General features: G+C 25.9%; 1 protein-coding gene across 1 annotated transcript; it reads left to right on the forward strand.

Moving 5' to 3' along the window:
- Window positions 1–862: 862 nt before the first annotated feature.
- Window positions 863–7081, forward strand: LOC145829627 (proton channel OTOP2-like). The gene is made up of 10 exons (XM_082937474.1): window positions 863–944; window positions 1390–1594; window positions 2118–2221; window positions 3581–3784; window positions 4170–4315; window positions 4702–4800; window positions 5178–5324; window positions 5654–5757; window positions 6058–6471; window positions 6785–7081. Exons 1-10 carry the CDS (start codon window positions 896–898, stop codon window positions 6900–6902), a joined length of 1590 nt encoding a protein of 529 aa, XP_082793600.1. The 5' UTR covers window positions 863–895; the 3' UTR covers window positions 6903–7081.
- The last annotated feature ends 9113 nt before the right edge of the window (window positions 7082–16194 follow it).

Genomic DNA, 16194 nt, shown 5'->3' on the forward strand with positions numbered 1-16194 from the left:
CATGTTAAATAAACTCATTAGGCCCATAATGAATATTTTAAAAACAAGTTTATTTCGTCGAATTCTATTACGTATGACATAAATACATAAAATAGTTAAGTTATGTTAAAGTTCTTTTATAAACAACACCTACTTTTAAAATGCAGCCTTTCTAAATACTGAGAAATGTATTTAAATGAGTTTGTTTTTCAAACATTAAATTTTTATTGTTATACTTTATAAATGACTTTATACTTTAGGATTTTTTAAAAAAAAGTTTTATAAACCCCATATACGTAAGCAGCAAAATATATGTCTATAGTTTTTACATCGAAAAGAAAAAAGAAAAAAATAAGTTTATAATGTAATTAACTATGATATGTACTTATTAAATATACTATAGTATAAATAATTATAATTCTTAATAGTTTTTTTATTGGTATATGGACCCAAATTGTAAGTAAAAGATAAATAATAAAAAATACATATAAATTCTAGAAAAAAACTTATGAATTAAAACAGTAATTAATTAGTGTTTCCGCACTGTAGCTTCGAAGAGAATAAAGCAGAATTTTCTTTAATAAATTTTGAAATGCTAGAAAAATCTTTTTTGACTAAATTAATTAGTTATTTTGTAAAGTTTTATTAATTTTCTTCGATATAAGTTGTACATCAACATAAAAGCGATTTTAGTTTCCGTTTAATATATTTTATGTTTTAGCTTTAAATACTAGTTACAACTAATAAGAAGAACTTTTTCATTTTACACAGTAATTAAATAACATTGTTTAACAAATTTAAAAATCAAAAACAGTTGAACAAGACCGTAGAAGATGTTTACATATTGATCTTGTACGTTATGAGCGACTTGTTTATTATTGGTAGTTACTTGTATGGACACTACTTCAAAAAAGAAATGATCACTCACTCCAGGTCCACTCGTAGTAGTAATAGGTGGATTAAAGGTTTGTTTGAAATTATTGATAAAATATCTTTTACTTTGTTTAAAACATTTGAAAATGGATAGTCAAATGTAAATATAATTCAAAAAAAAATATATCAGTTCAACTTATTGTAACAAAAATTGGTAATAAATAATGAAATACTAAAATTTATTTTTAAAACATAATTCGTGTTTCTAACTTTTAGCAAATCATAATTACGTTTAATTTTGTAAAATGACGGACTAATTCAAATATAGTTAACTTAATTTTACAATAAAACTTATTTTTTCTTTAGTTGTATTTAAAAACTAAAGCAGTTATGAGTACGCACTAAACTTGAACAACAAACCAAAATACATTAACATATTTAAAGACTAACATCAGTTTTAAATACAAGTTACTAGTTTTGAATACTTTTAAAATTGCTGTATCTAACTTCAGACTATTTAGTAACTATTTTTTCCAGGACTAATAGCATTATTCGCGATGGCAATTGTATTGAAAGACTCATTATTGTTCATAGCGCAGTTCTACGTTGATCTCGAACATTGTCATGGACAGCAGATCAAGGCGGCCAAGTATTTCTTCCACGGAACTTTCGTCATGCTTCAAGTGATGTACTTGTTCAAATACGCAAAAGTTTTCATCACACACTGTTCGGGTGGCACTAGGTTGTTTGAAGTTTGCTGTTTATGAAAACAAATTATCAAAATATTTTGATCTTTTGTTACAGTTTTTTATAAACGTTTAAAAAATGTTTTCGATGACGTAGTGCTATATTTTTATTATTTACTGTTTGTTGAACTATTCAAAAGTTTAACTTTTATTAACAATACGATGTTTCACTCGCTTGAACCTTGAAACAAGATCATCAGTTGAATAAAATCTAATTCAAAAAGAATGTTTGTTGAACTAGGCTGATTAAACTTTTTTGTTTTGAGATTGTTTATTAGTTTGTATTTAAGAAACGATTTAATGTCGTACATTATTTTGAATTCAATTAAGCACGTTTACAGAATTTAAAACAAAAAAAGATTTATTTCACTAATTTATTGCTAAATTATTTTCTGATCACTACAATATACATATTACATTTTCATCATCTTAATCAGAATTAACATGCAAACTTTTAATCATGTAATAATTATCTAACGTGTATCATTATTAACTATGATTACACAAATACTATTTTAGAATGGGGTTAATGATAGTGATAGCAACAAATTTATCAAGTTGGTTAGCTGCAATTGTAGATGAAACTATAATTGCATTGGAACAACAGCAGTATTCTCATGGAAGTTAGTTTTATTGACAAGTTATCTTAACTATAGGTTTAAAACAGTTTAAAAAAGCTAAGTTGTTTTGAACAAACTGTTGTTACTATGTGTTTGTAGTTTTAATAGTAAATCAAGTATCATTTTATACTTAAAACATATAGCTTAAATTTTTAAGTTGTTTAATTAAGGAAAAGTTATAAGACAACCCAGTTAAATACCTTTATAGAAAAAGCTTTGAACTTCGAACACTTTGACACGTTTCTTAAATATAGAAGTAACCTAACAATGATGTTTGCTCAGTTTGTATTTATACTTTATAAGTATATTGTAAACTAATTTTCAATTTTATCAAGACTTATGTTTTTATTTAAGAAAAAGGAATACAACGCTATAAAACACTTTGTTCAGCCGATTTTATTTTTAGGTCATGTGTATTATTTTTAACTGCGATCAGTCTAGTTTTTGTTTTAGTTTTCTACAATACTTAACAAAAACACATGATTTTTTATATTAACTTTTTTCGTTCTAATTTTTAGTATACGAATAAATTGATGAAGACGATTATTTTAATGATGATTTCGAATACAAAAATAAAGATTTCATTACATAAATTAAACTTTAATTGAATAATTTTTATCATGTTTATTTTTACAGAATAATGTGCAAGAAAATTTTTCTTTCATTTAAAACATTTTTAGACAAACGATAAAAATCAATTTACTTTATTTGATATACAACAAGCAATGAAAAAATTTATTTATTTGAGAAACTTTTATGAAGTTATTGAACAAACTTTTTCTTTCGGTTGAAAGAAAACATAAGATAAAAAACCTCGGCTTCAAGTAATTAACACAAATTTTGCATATGTGATTTACTGAACGATAATGATAAATCAATTACTACTTGAATACAAATTTTGACTTACGCTATAATTAATCATTATGTTTGTTATAATTATTTTAATTTTTGTTGTTGCATGAACCACTTTAATAAAGCTTTATCTAAACCAAAACGTTTTTAAAGTTCTAGTTTATTTGAATAAAATAAAAGTTTCCACATTTTAAGATATATTTATTTTTTAGAAAAGTATTTTTATTATGTAAAAACTATATGCTTACAGTTATATTTTAATGTGTTAAAATACTTAAAAAGCTATTTAGTTTTTCTTATTAGTGCTTGTTAACTATTTAAAAATAAAATTAAATATACTTTTGTTATATAGAAACTAGATGCCTACAGTGTTGTTTCCCTACTGTAAAATTACGGGAAACTATTTACTGATTGCTATTCAGTGTTTGCTATTTAATAAGAACGTACAAAAGTGTGTTTTGAAAAAATAAGAACACAATAATCGTTTTACTAATCTATTCATTTTAACAGAAACGAAGAAAGATGCATGCTACTGCTCAACAGAGTTCTGCAAGGCCACTCACATTGCGGAGAAATTTCTCTTCCCTTTCATGATCGAGTTCTCATTGGTCGCATCGATTTTACTGTTCATCACGTGGAACAACGCTGGTAGGAAACCTCCGCCTCAAGAAAACGTGGTGAAGCCTAGCTACAAGTTTTATAATAATTACACAGGTTAGTTTTTCAAAGGTTTATAACAATAAAATAGGTTTGTTATGTTTGAAACTTTTTTGATAATTATACAGATGGGTTTTTTCAAAATTTCATAATAGTTATACAGTTATTTGCTTAAACGTGAGTTTTTTAGATCGTGTATTGTATTAGTTTGAATGTGAGAAAAACAGAGGCAGTATAATAATTTAAAAAATTATGAGCTTTGAAAAAAACAACTTTAATAACATGTTTCTTTGTAATAAACTGCTAAAAACTTACTACTTGCTTTAAAATAAAAACGCAACGATAGTATTTTATAACTAGCAATTTTTTACCTTTTAACTAGTGTACCAAAATCTTCAATATTACTTAGGATAACACTGTTATTATTTTTTACGCACCACAGGAGCGGGAATCGGAGGTTTCGCCCTGATAGTTACGGTTGTTATTATCATTCTTTTAGGGACTCCCCCAGCTGGATACAATTTTGATAATTTCAATTACACTGATCAGATGAACATGAGCTTCGTTTCTGTTCATCAGGGCTACTTTGTTAGTGATGTTTGTTGTACTAACTTATGCATACAAACTATTCAGACTATGTGAATTACGAATTATGCATTATGATATGACTTAAGATGGTGTTTTGTTTTAATTATAAAACTATTTCATAAGGAACTGATTAAAAAACAGCTCTTTTTTTTCAAAATATGTAGCTTCTCCTAAAATTTTCCTAAAAATATGTAAGAACAAAACTGTTTTAAATTGTTTTCGAAAATTGTAAAGCTTACTTTTTAGAGCTATACCGAAACAATGACAGTTTTAACTGCTGAATATTTTTAAATAAATAGAAACCTGTTGCATATATATGTTATAAACATATATGATTCTTCAACTTTTTAAGTTTAATAGCTACTTAATAAAAACATCTTTTACAGCTTGTCGTGGAATTATTGATGTTGGTTGCATGTGTGATGTCATTCTACTATTTTGCCATTATTCGAAGACCTACAGAGGATCCATTAGCCTTAGATGTGGTTAGTTATGTTATACTTTATGTTAATAATAACTTTTTGTCGTTTTAAGACATGCAAGCTTCTAGAAGAATTTGAAAATTGTATGAAACTTTTAAAGTTTTATACAGAACTTAGAATTTTATTAAAAAAATCTTAAAATGTTTTACACTTAGGTGTATAGCATTCTATCATAGGTATTGTTTTTAATATTTATTGTCTGTATAAATATCTGGATACTTAGGTCCTATTTTTTATCATGATTACTTACATGAATACATACATGAATGAAAACTTACACAGTTTTACTTTAGATTAGAACTTTAAAATAGTTTGACAAGTTTGTAAAGTGGTTTATACTAAGATGTTGAATGCTTTAAAGCATTTTCTAAACCAAACAGGTCCTTCTGTTCATCTGCATCATAGGTCCCTTCATACTCAACTGCTTCACATTGTTGGTAAATTTCGCGGGAATTGAAGATCAGGGATACGCAAGACCAGTTACAATAATACAACCATTAGTTGATACCATACAGTGTTGCATTCAGGTTTGTAACAGTTTCATTTTGTTTCAGATTAACTTAGTTAAAAATATTGTCCTTGGTTCAATTAATAAGGTTTTTTAATTAGTTAAGAACTTAAGGCAACGTCTTAAAGAGTAAAACTTTAGTGTTACATTTTCTAGTTATCTAATTTTCCATAATATTTACAGCTTAAAAACGAAACAAACTAACCTATTTTTTCACATTTATTTTTAGTATAATTTTAATAGGGTTTGTAACTTTTGTGGTTTAGTAAAGTAGTAAAGGGAGATCGTTAGACTTCTTCTTTTTATTTACGTTTCTAAACTAGCACTCACAAAACATGTATATTTCAGCTTGCAATGATAATATTTGGATTGGAACGAGAACCAGTAATAAATCTGTGCCATCATCCCCATTACAAACCTAAGAAAAGACTAAAATATTTTAGAGAAAGCAGGTAACATCGAAGTTTTATTTAATTACACATAACAACTTTTTGTATATATATTTTTTAAGCTAATTTTTGTTAATGTGTAATAAACTCAAATTAAAAAACTTTATAATTAACTTAATAAGTCATAACTACTTTTTTATATGAAAGTTAAAATAAATCATCAGTCTCAGTTACTGCCGCTCGCATGACTCTACTGTCCAGCGAAGTATGACGTCACAAAAACATTCGCCCGAGTTCTTATATAAGTAGCTGTATAAAGAAACTAACGTGTTAAAATAAACAGAGCGAAATAAATTTTGACAGTGCAAAGAACTCGATTTCGTCGGTCGCCGGAGGCGTGGGCGACGTGATTTTCGAAGAAGGGGAAACTGCAACGGAGGGATCGGAGAGGTTGAAGTTCGCTTTTGAAGGAGCAGTCGTAGACGAAGCAAACAACCAAAGAGAAAACAACCAGGATCAGGTGAGGGAGAAAAGGAATGTCGGGATTCTGAGGAGGATCAGACGCATGTCAGCCAACTTCTACATCAAGCGGGGTTCAACAACTAGGAAGCGAAACTCTACCTCAACGTCCTCAGTGATGTCGGAAGCCACCGTCGCCACCCCGGACGAACCCAGATTACAACTGAGGAATGTTCTCATGTTTCTCATCCTCACCAACGTGTGCTTGTGGATCGTTCAGTCGTTGGAAGGCACTGCGTTCCAGTTGAACGGCTACCAGTCGGTTTTCTTTTTTAGTATAATAAATTTTAGTAATTTTTACTACTAGCAACTACTACTTGCAATAAACAAAATTTAGCTTTTTTGTAAGTCTATAAAATTATAAAAGTTATTGCTTTACAACTCGTAAAAAACTGCTATCCTTCTTACTTTTTTAAGTAATTTTTAATAATTCAGGTCGGTTTTCTTCGAAAGATTTTCGATACCCAAACATAATAAATAAAATTTAGCTTGCTAGATCATCTACAAACTTACAGAAATGATTAATTCATATATATCAAAACTTATAAATGTATTTATTTTTACACCTCAGGTCGGTTTTCTTCGGAAAGGAGGTTTGGACGACCATACTGATGATATGCAGGCCGCTGAGCATCTTCTTCAGGATGCACTCCGCTGGCTGCTTGTTTGAAATATGGTCTTACGCATGAATGAACAGTTTTGATTAGTTAATTATCAAGTTTCACATTAAATTTTTTTTACAAATTTTGAATTTAATATGCATTTACAGATACATATCAAATAAACAACAGTTTGAATTTAACTCCTTACCAAAATTAAATATAGTATTGTTTAGGCTTAAAGTCGTTACATATAATCTTTTAGAACTTAACGGCTCTTCTAAATACTTATTTAGAATTTTTAAAATGTTTATTTTTAATTTTGTAATATTCTGTTACTTTACTAATTTTTTCAAGAGTTGCACTTTATTTATTTTGCTTTGTTGTTTTTGAGTTAATTTCAGTTGCTAGCCGTGCTATTTTGAGAACTAAATGTGTTTATTTCAAAACTTTGATTGACAATAAAGTCAGAAGTTATGCAAAATAATAATCTTTATTAGGATACTCAAAGCTAATAAGTACATGAGCTATTTTTTCTTAAATTAAACAACCATAAAGTATGTAGGTACATGCAGATTTTGGTTATTTTATTCGTTTATTACATTCTATTATGAAGCTATACACGTTGTAGTATATAGATTTTATAGTAGGATATTTCTATTTCATTTTTTACTTTTTACTTTTGATTTTAGCTTTTGAAATTGTGTTTCACATAATTTAGCTTAGAGTGTAACTTTAAGCATTTCATCAGTTCTTCTAATTTCTTTATTAAAACTTTTTCTAGATAATAACGTTTTAGTTGTTATTTTAATAAAAAATGAAAACTAATATAAATATTTTAATTGTTTTTTTATTTACAAGCTTAAGCTAATTAATAGGTTTTAAAATTAGAAAAGATATATCAGTTTGTTTGAAAACCATTTTTTTGCTTCGATAAAATAATGATGTCAGCCTAATCCACAATTTTGTAATTTAAATTTTGATTTAAATAACTGAGATATTCTGTTTTCATTTCATACAAAATTAATTTTAAAGTATCTAAATTTTTGAATTCTATCCATTGTTAACCGTTTCTGAGAGCGAACGTCTAGTAATGAATAAAGCTTTGTACTTAAATTAAATTTTTAGTAGTTACAATAGCACTGCTTAATCCAAGAAACTGTTTCGTCACGTAAGATTTTCGTTTTCTGAACTTTCGATAATATTTTTTTCTAACTCGAACTTGAAATAAAAAATGTATTATTATGTTTCTAAATGAACAAAAACCAAATTCTATATAACCATTCTTATGTTGATTTGTTAAAGTTTAGTTTTTTAATATTATTAACGTTTATATTTCAGTTGTTAGTTCTAAGCTAAATATAGACTTTCATATATCAGTGCATACACCATAAGATAATTTTTAATCTTCCGTGATACTTACTATGACTAATGTCAAATAAGTTTAAAGCAAAAACTAAAGTTTTATAGCAGCAAATTTTACGGTTGCAATTTTAGTACGAAATGATAAAATCGGTCAAATTTATTTCAATTCATAAGTCTACAATATAACGTAGTTAAAACATATACTGCATTTTGCAAAGAATAATTAACGCAGCTTGTATTTTGTACTGCAGTACTTTGGTTAGTTTTATAAGTACCTATATGTTTTAATATAAACAAACTAAAATACACAAAACGTAAGTCTCTTGATATACATTTTGAATTTAAAGCATGTTTGTTAGCTTTTTAACTTTTGTCTTTCATTCAAGCTTTCTTAAAATTAAATTTGTTTTTAGCTATAAGCCTTATGAAAACAATACAATGACAGAAACTACGGCTTAGTATTTAGACGGCTTTTTATGTATGCAGTGTTTGTTTAATAAATTAAAGTATTTTTTTTAAATACCGTATTACATTATAAATAACCGTATATCATCCAAAACATTGGAGTTTTTAAAATATAAAACTCTGTATGTACTCAATAAAAGAACAGATAATGTTTTTTTTCAACGAAAAAAATCTAATTTTTCTTATAAAGTACTGTTGAATGGAATCAGTCAAATTTTCTTTTCAAAAGTTCAAGTTTCGTTATTAGTGACTGAAATTTAAACTTTAAATATTTGAAATAAAGGAATAAAGTACTTTTTTGTCAGTCAAAAGTCATGTATTGGATTGTAGATAAAATGTGGTTTACACCTGATGTGTTTATTTTGTAATTAACATGATTAAATTGAGCTTACTTTTCAATCAACAACGCCACAAAACCAATTGTGTAATTTTTTTATATTTTAAATAGTATTTCAACGTTCAACTAAGTTTAAAATAGTACTTTTGATGCTTTTAACCGCAACTTTTTTGAAAGCTATGGATTTTTTCAATTACGAATAAACTCTTATGCTTCTTTTTGCCACAAGTTAAGATAATGACATACACTATTAATTTTAAGACATAGCTTATCTGTCATTCTATGTTGATTTTTGAAAAGCCAGCTAGGTTTCTAGACTTTATGCACTATCCTATGTTTATAAATGTATTAAAAAATTGTAAGGTGTTTGTTTTTTACAAAATTTTTTCGATTAAAAAAATCACTTAACTAGAAATATTCCTTATTCATAACCAACTGAAACTTTTTCTTATATTGTTACGAGAATTTTTTCTGAATACGGCTTGTACTTAGTGGCATTTAACAAAGTAATACTTGTTGTTTTACTTAAGTAGTATATAGCAAAATTTTAATTATACAATTTTAAAAATAACAATGTAGTTCTAAAATGAAATTACAGTAAAGTGTTTGAAATATTTTAAAGTTCTGTTATATATATATATATATATATATATTACCATGAGCTGTATGTTTCACTTTTGCACTTAAAACACAAAACATTTTGCACAAAAAACTCACTTACGACAAACTTTATATTTTAAGGGTCACCACTAACAACTATGACTTACGCCATTGTATTTGTCTTAAATCTATAAAACACATCATTATTTACAATCTCTAACTTGAATACGGATGGAAATATTTCAAAAACTTTATTTTGTTTCTGGAATTTAGTCTAATGGAACTAAATTAAGAATTCTTCGAGAAATAAAATTTTTAGTCAGTTTTTGTGTATTGAATTCGGTTGAAAAAACAAAACGATTATTCGGAAATAACTTGATTAAATTTATATTTAGACCAAAAGTACCTAGAATTTTTTTTTCTTGTTAATTTTTTTTTAACTCTTTTATAACTAGTTAAAAAAATTAATGGTTTAAACAAATTTAGTACTTAAATATATCAGTTTGTACTAAATTAATATTCTAAAACTTTTCTTTAAATAGTTGAGTTTAAAGAAGTTACAATAAAAGTTTCTTTCTTCATCAAAATTAAAGCACTCCCAAGTATATTAAACTGGTTTCGGAATAAAATAAGAAACAAAAATATTTAATATTTTCATAACTTATCTGTTATGTCAGAAGAGCATAACAAAAAAAAAACATATTAAATTATTTCTTTAGACTCTTTCAAAATTTTCATGGACAAGTGTTGACTTGTTTTGTTGGAAAAATTAAAAACTTAGAAGAAACAAACAGAAAAGCTTCTTAAGTATTTTTTAAAATGTATCAAAACATTATGGTTTTATATTATTTCTACGTATAAATATTAATTAATTATATTGCTTTTTTAAATTTTATTTAAACGGAATATTACATACTTTTTTATTTTAACAAATTTAATATATTTCTCTACAACCAAATGAAAACTATTAGATGTTTCGAAATGAATTAACTTAAGGTGTGGTGTGGACACTGATTAAAACGCTATTCATTAGAGCTAATTATCAACTTCTTTGACAACATAATTAAAAACATGCAACCACAAAGTTACTTAAAGGATTGCTATAATGTATATTGTGTTTACTGGTGTTAATTAAAGTTGGCACTTTTATTAGTTGTATAAATTTTGCTACCTAATGCAGATTGGAAAGTGTAAAAAATTGGATTAGTTTTTTCAGTTTAAAATTGTAACCACTGACATAACTTGAAAACGAAAATGTTGTAATCTTGTCATTTAAACATTTTTTACTCAAACACGAGACATTTCATATTTAATGTAAATGTACTGCTTTATAAATTTTTAATAATTAAAGTCAATAATAAAAAGTTTTGAAATTTCGTTTAGTTATAGTTTGCAAATGAACAGAATGAATTTTTGAGAAGTTTTGTAAATTTGCCATTTTCGGTAAATTTACTATTGTGTATAAAGTAACCATATGTTTGAAAATTATAAAGAGAAACGTAGAACAAAAATTTTTACAAATATACATTACTGAGTTTGTTATGCTTTTAAACTATCTAATGACATCATCATCAATATTTATAAGTTTTTTTTTTAAATGACAGCGTTTCTCCAATCCTATTTATTCTTATTTATTATTAACTTTATTAATATTATTACTGCTTAAAATTTAAAGTCAATAAAAAAGACAAACTTAATCAAAAAACAAAAGATAACAGTTGAAAGCTATGGTAATGTATATAACTTTTAATAAGTAAAAATTGTAAGTTTTAAATTTGTTATAATAAGAAAATCAGCGCGCTAAAATAAAAATGGTTTTTACTAGTTGTTCGAAAGAAAATTAATTATTATAGAAGAACTTGAAACCACTTCAAATTGAAAACAGTTTTTTCAGCATTCAATGAACCTTATTTTTCGATGCCTTGGACTCAATTTTATCAAGTTTCTTTTTTATTAAACTAATTTGTAATTTTTCTCAAGAGCAATAAAACAATTGTTTGTTGTTTTATATTATTTTTTTTATAAATTTAGATCTTCAGTTATTGTTATTTTTATCTTGAAATAATTATTTAAGCTTATTGATATAAAAAAAAATCAAAAATAAAAATCTACAACTTGTTTTATCATCTTACAAAACTTAATAAAGTCGTATTAAATTAAAAAGAAAACTTTCAGTAATAAGTTTATATATAAAACGCATTACATGCAGTTTAGCTAAGAAATGGTGGTTAATTTAAAAATTCTAGGTTTTTAATACTATGAAAATAACAGTTGGTCTATTTGAACTTTTTTTTCAAATGATAGTGTTAAAAACTAACACATAACTTGATTAAGTAGTTAGAATGTAAATAAAAAATAACAAAAATGATTAACAATACATATAAGTAAAGCAAAAAAAAAAACAGATAAATAAATTATGAATTATTAACTTGGTTTTGTTTAACTTTCAAAATATAAAAACTAAGCTTGATGTAATAGAAGATAAAATTTAAACTAGTTCAATAAATAATGTAAAAAAAAATATTTAACACTTTAGCTTTGCTAAATTTTTTATATTAAACATATATGTTATTTACTTTATATTTTTAATCATACAATAATAATAAATCTATCAAACTACATCTTCGGGTATCAATAGATAAACATATGTAGTTTTTTATTGTTATTGCTAATATAAGTAAGTTAAAAGTAAGCTATTATATATGGTAAGTACTACATCGACATATTGGGTTTATTTTGATTAATTTTCGTTCATTATTGCTTAAATGTTTTACTGATATATAAAATGAGCCTAGCTTTTATGTTATAATTTTAAATGTTTTTGTAAATGTAATATAACAATAGCTAACTAACATGCATTAAATTTTTTCAGAGGTTTTTTCTAGAATTGTGGCAACTCTGCTTTTTTCCTGTTAAAAGCATCTCTTTAACTTTATTTACTTAACAACAAGTAAATAAAATACTGTAAAAGCTCAATCTTGAATACATTGAGGCACATAACTTTCTGCTAATTCAACTTTGCTACTGAGCTTCTCATTAATCTTGTTTCATAATTTTGTTAAAATTTTGAAACGACAAAAAAGACGCTCAAATTATTTGATTCTAAGACCTGGTGCACAAAAAAACCTTTCGGTTATCGAGTCGCAAACCACGCGGCACGCATGTCAGGGACATTAACGTCTTGTCCAGGACATTAGAAGTCAGGATCAGCTTTAAGTAAAGTCTTAAGATGAAAGACTTGGCATTCTTAAAAAATCAATATAAAAATTAAAAATGACAAAAATCTGTAGTCATATTTAACATAAGCTTATCTCTTTAAACTTAGGTTTTTTATACTACAACTGCTTAAGTAACATAATAATTTAGTTTTAAAATCGACCATTTTGTTTTATAATTGTGTTATCAAGTATCAGTTCATAAGTATATAAAAGAAATATTAGGTGATCAAGTACGAAAGGCTTACATGTAGTTAAGTTTTTTAGTTAAGATATTCGTTATTTGTGCTTTCATGTTTATTTTTTGTTGACTACTAGGGCCGAAAAATACATTTTATATGTAACTTGCAAAGGTTAATGATTTTATTACTAAAGAACATGATGTTATCTTATACTGCACTAACATTTTAACTGCTAACCTTAAAATATTTTAAATTAGCTAAAAAAACCCAAAGTTTAACTGTTTCAAAAAAATTAAAAATAAACTATAACAAATATTTTAATTTCAAAAAAAAAGTCTAAAACCAATTTATCGGATAAAACTGAAATTATCTGGAGTTAATATATTAACACTTTGAAGAGTTAAAAAGAAGCAGTTATAATGTTATTAAAAGCTAAAATGATATCATTTTCGTTTTTAAGAAAGACACTGTTCTATAAAGTTAGTTGTAAAGTTTGTTTATTTGGTCTTGGTAATAGGCGAATAATGAAATAATGAATATAAACATAAGAAACTCAGACTTAATGTACTCAATAATCAAGTAGTTTAGTTACTTCTTAAACAATAATGGTTTAGAATTTTTTTTGTAATTAAACAATAAGTTTATAAAAGTGTAACCTACAGATGTAGGTACATTTAATAATAGTCTTAGTCTATACAAAATAATGATACTCAACAATACTTAGGGCTACTCTAATTAAAACTAGGCATAACAACGAAAGGACATATTGTATTACAGAACAACTGCGAACTCTAACAAATACTTAAATAACATCATACTTTAAAAACTATTTTAAATGTAGTCAAAACTTTACACAGGAATCAATCTAACAGGAATATTATTTAAGAATGTATAAAACAAATTAAGATTCAACTACTTAGGATTTAAATGAAAATTAATATAAAAAGTAACATTTAAAAAAAATACTTTAAATAACACAAGAAAATAATATAAGTGTCTTTCCAACATGAATAACATGTTTACTGCAGCAGGCTGTGGCTAGGACCCCCCCACTGCTTTCTGTGGTTGATTTATATAGCAGTGTTCTTAACTTTTTGCAACATTACATCAGTAATTTCTGGTTTGCACTTAATTTTCTCCTTTTGTAAACTGTATTAAACTTGCATCAGTATAAATCTTGAACTTGCGAGCTTTCTCTTAACCGCTTGAATGAACTTTTAGCTCAAAACTTCCAACCAAATCTAAACAAGTAATAAAGTGCAGCTTGATATCCTGTTACAAAAGTGCTTAAAAACCATGTTTTCTAACACTTATTTTTTGGTGTAAAGTTATACTATAAAATAATATATCAAAGGTTTTTCATTTGGTTTTTACTATTTAGAGTGTTATAAAGTTTATTTTAATTTAAGTATATCTCACATGTTGTCTTAAGATTGTTATTCTTGTACAATGATTAGGTTTGTAAGTATTTATTATGTTAGTTTGATTAAAATGTTAATTACCTAGTTTTACATGTACCAACTTATTTTTTTTTTCATTGCTATTGCATAAAATTATACAGGGTTCTCATTACCCAATAATACCCTAAAAAATTGCAATGTTCTGAAATGTCCATAAAAATCCATTGAAAAATATGTAAAAACCTCTTGAAACCCCTAAAAATTTTGTTTTTTGGCTTGGTGGTTATAATTTTTGTGACAATATAACCAATATTATTTTTATGGTTTTATAAATTAATTTGTATTTGGAGTATAAAACATAAGTTATTTTCAAAAGTGTTATTATTGCCGTAGCATCACATTTTTGTGTGATTTTTAAAGCAAAGTACATTTTTTTATGAAAATTTTTAGTGACTAATATGCTTATTTCTCTAAAAAAAATTGACACAACAGTATTATAACAGGGTTGCCACACACTCAGGGAACTCAGGGAACTCAGGGAATCTCAGGGAATTTTCAAACTGTAGAAAATCTCAGGGAAACTCAGGGAATTTTGGCATTTTTCTTTTAACTCAGGGAAACTCAGGGAAGTTTTGATTTTTTCTCTAAATTTCGGGGAAGTTTTTGAAAATCTCAGGGAAATTTTTTCTAGATCTATAAGGAGGTTTAGTTAATATAGTTTCAATATTTTGTTCAAAAGTAGTAATTTTTATTATTTAAGTGGTTATTTAGAATTTTTTTAGCCTTGCGGCTAGTTCTTCAATATTCTTAGTATTAACATTGTAGTTTTTTTAAGTTTTAAATTTATATTTATTTAAGTAAAATCAAACAGTTTACAGAAATGAAAGTTTTTGTTAACTATTCATTGAAAAGTTCTAATAAACTTTTCATTTTTAGTTACTTATGTAGTTTAAAAAACACTATGTTGTATTATTAGTTCTTATTTTTTAAATAATAAAGTTATTTGTTATATGTTTACAACTACTTGTTTTCAGTAAAAAAAATTAAAATGAATACAGATTAGTGTTGTATTACTTTTATTAAAAAAATAGAGGTTAAATTTTTGTTTATAAATAATAATTTTAAAAGTAGTAGCAGTAATGGTAATTAATTTAAAGTGTGAATGTTTTAGTATACTTTCCAACTTTTTTGCAGATTTAATTTAAAAGCTTTTTCAAGTATTATGAGTAAAGTACAGTTTAAAACCTTGTTTAAAAAAAGTTGGCTTAACCATGAAGACTTCAAAGATTGGTTACTTGCAGATGTAGACAAAGAGTAGTTTAAATGTAAGTGGTGTGGTGATGATACACCAATGGCCTTATCCAACATGGGTATAAGGGCATTGAAATCGCACAGTATGTCGAAAAACATCTCAAATTGAAAGCCTCTAAGAGTAAAAATAATGCAATTACTTCTTATTTTGGTGGGGCTAATAGTTCAACTAGTATATCAGCTGCAACTTCTTCAACAGCTGCTGAAATTTATTGGGCTCTCAAGTGTACCAAAGAAAACTGGTCAGGAAACTCTTGTTAGGTATTAAGTTGTACTTTGATATGAGATATTTCTTTAGCTATTTCTTTAAACTTTCTTTTTGCAGGTTTTTTACAATAATGTTAAGCTTTTAAGTTTTATATACTGCATTCAGAACAGTTGCTAGGAAAGACATACAAGTCATAATGAAGTTATTATGTATGCATTTAAGTGAGTTCTTCATGTGAAATTATTATTATAGTATAATTAAATTTTGTCAATTAAAATGTCAAACAAGTTAAACTTTAT

The sequence above is a fragment of the Thalia democratica genome, chromosome 2 (assembly GCF_965202585.1).
Source record: "Thalia democratica chromosome 2, ktThaDemo2.hap1.1, whole genome shotgun sequence".
NCBI classification, from domain to species: Eukaryota; Metazoa; Chordata; class Thaliacea; order Salpida; family Salpidae; genus Thalia; species Thalia democratica.

Excerpts from the sequence above, each read along its gene's own strand:
- LOC145829627 (XM_082937474.1), top strand. The coding sequence starts at position 896 with ATGATCACTCACTCCAGGTCCACTCGTAGTAGTAATAGGTGGATTAAA. Across the intron at positions 1,595-2,117 it reads CACTGTTCGGGTGGCACTAG|AATGGGGTTAATGATAGTGA; the intron begins GTTGTTTGAAGT and ends ATACTATTTTAG. Across the intron at positions 5,758-6,057 it reads AAATATTTTAGAGAAAGCAG|TGCAAAGAACTCGATTTCGT; the intron begins GTAACATCGAAG and ends AAATTTTGACAG.